This window comes from Aplysia californica, unplaced genomic scaffold (genome assembly GCF_000002075.1).
Source record: "Aplysia californica isolate F4 #8 unplaced genomic scaffold, AplCal3.0 scaffold00359, whole genome shotgun sequence".
Taxonomy (NCBI): domain Eukaryota; kingdom Metazoa; phylum Mollusca; class Gastropoda; order Aplysiida; family Aplysiidae; genus Aplysia; species Aplysia californica.
Window position 1 is genome coordinate 385,785 of NW_004797629.1, and position 1,372 is coordinate 387,156.

Genomic DNA, 1,372 nt, shown 5'->3' on the forward strand with positions numbered 1-1,372 from the left:
TCAGGCCCTGTTAGTCACAGGCCCAGTTAGTCAAAGGCCCAGCCCAGTTTGTCACAGGCCCAGTTTGTCACAGGCCCAGTTAGTCAAAGGACAAACTACAGTTCGTCACAGGCCCTGTTAGTCACAGGCCCAGTTAGTCAAAGGCCCAGCCCAGTTTGTCACAGGCCTTCTATAATTTTAATTTTATTTTTTGATTGTTTTTAACGAAAGAACATTCATTGTTGAAAGTTTACAGAGTAGTTTAAATTTGCTCTGATTTGCATACAAAATACTAAGCAATATTGAACAACACAAAACAAAATTGACATGTTAGAGGGACTTTAGGGCCTGTTACAAACTGGGCCTGTGACTAACTGGCGTGCCTCCCAATTGACAACGTTGCTGTTTGCTTCTTTGAAGCTCTGTGCAATAGTGTTGTCAGGTCCAATCCGCTATATCTGCACAATGAACTGGAACAAAGAAACGGAAATAATAATGATCAACACCGGGTACACACAGCTCAAGGGTTCGTCAGAGATCCCTGTAATATATTATGTTCACTTTTAAGGACAAGCGGGCTAACCCAGATTCCCGTGTTTCCGGAAATCTTGACCTGCACCAAAAGTGGGCATTGCCCTTCCTATAGGAGAAGTGTGGTTTCATTGGAGTGTATATTTGTTTGGCTGTTAAGAAAACTCTCCTTGTCTTTAAAAGAAATTGAACAAGGGGCAAAAACCTTACGTTCGATTTTCTCAAAACAATATTTTTCCAAATAGTCCCATTGTGCTTACAAGCGACCATATTATGGTGTGTTACATTCTTCAAGGACGGTTAGATTTTTTTTCATGGAAAGACAATTTAATCAATTAATCAATTAAATTAATCAATTTCTAAGTTTTAAAACAGTAATTAATTTGTCTTACGGTGTGTTGTCTCCATACGCACTGGGACCCAGTGAAGACAAGCATTGGTGTTGTTATTACTACAATAATACTGTTATTTTATTGATCAATTAATGCATTGGTTGTTGTTACATCACGATCATACTATAATCTTTTTTGTCCTGTTGTTGACACTAAAATGACCAATTCATTCTGTTGCAAGTGCCGTAAAACTCTTTACTAAAAACAAAACTAAGTTTAGTTAGTAATATTTCACAAGGCGTTCTAATTTCTACACAGTGGAGTCTTGTACCGACTCGCAGCAATATTGTAGCTACTGGGCAAAGATTGGAGAGTGTCAGAGGAATCCTAACTACATGAACCAGAACTGCAAGCTGAGTTGTGACGTTTGCGACCAAAGTGAGTGAAATTGTTGTTGTTGTTGTTGCTGTTGTTTTTGTTGTTGTTGTTTTGTGTGTGTGTGTGTGTGAGTGTGTTCGTGTGTGTGTGTG

At 38.8% G+C, this 1,372-nt stretch overlaps 1 protein-coding gene across 1 annotated transcript in view; it reads left to right on the top strand.

Moving 5' to 3' along the window:
- LOC101854104 overlaps positions 1-1,372 on the top strand; it is a gene marked incomplete in the record, with an annotated part of 38,966 nt that overhangs the window by 11,367 nt on the left and 26,227 nt on the right. The window contains 1 exon segment of the mRNA XM_035971010.1: positions 1,173-1,276. Within this exon segment, the coding sequence (XP_035826903.1) occupies positions 1,173-1,276 (104 nt within the window).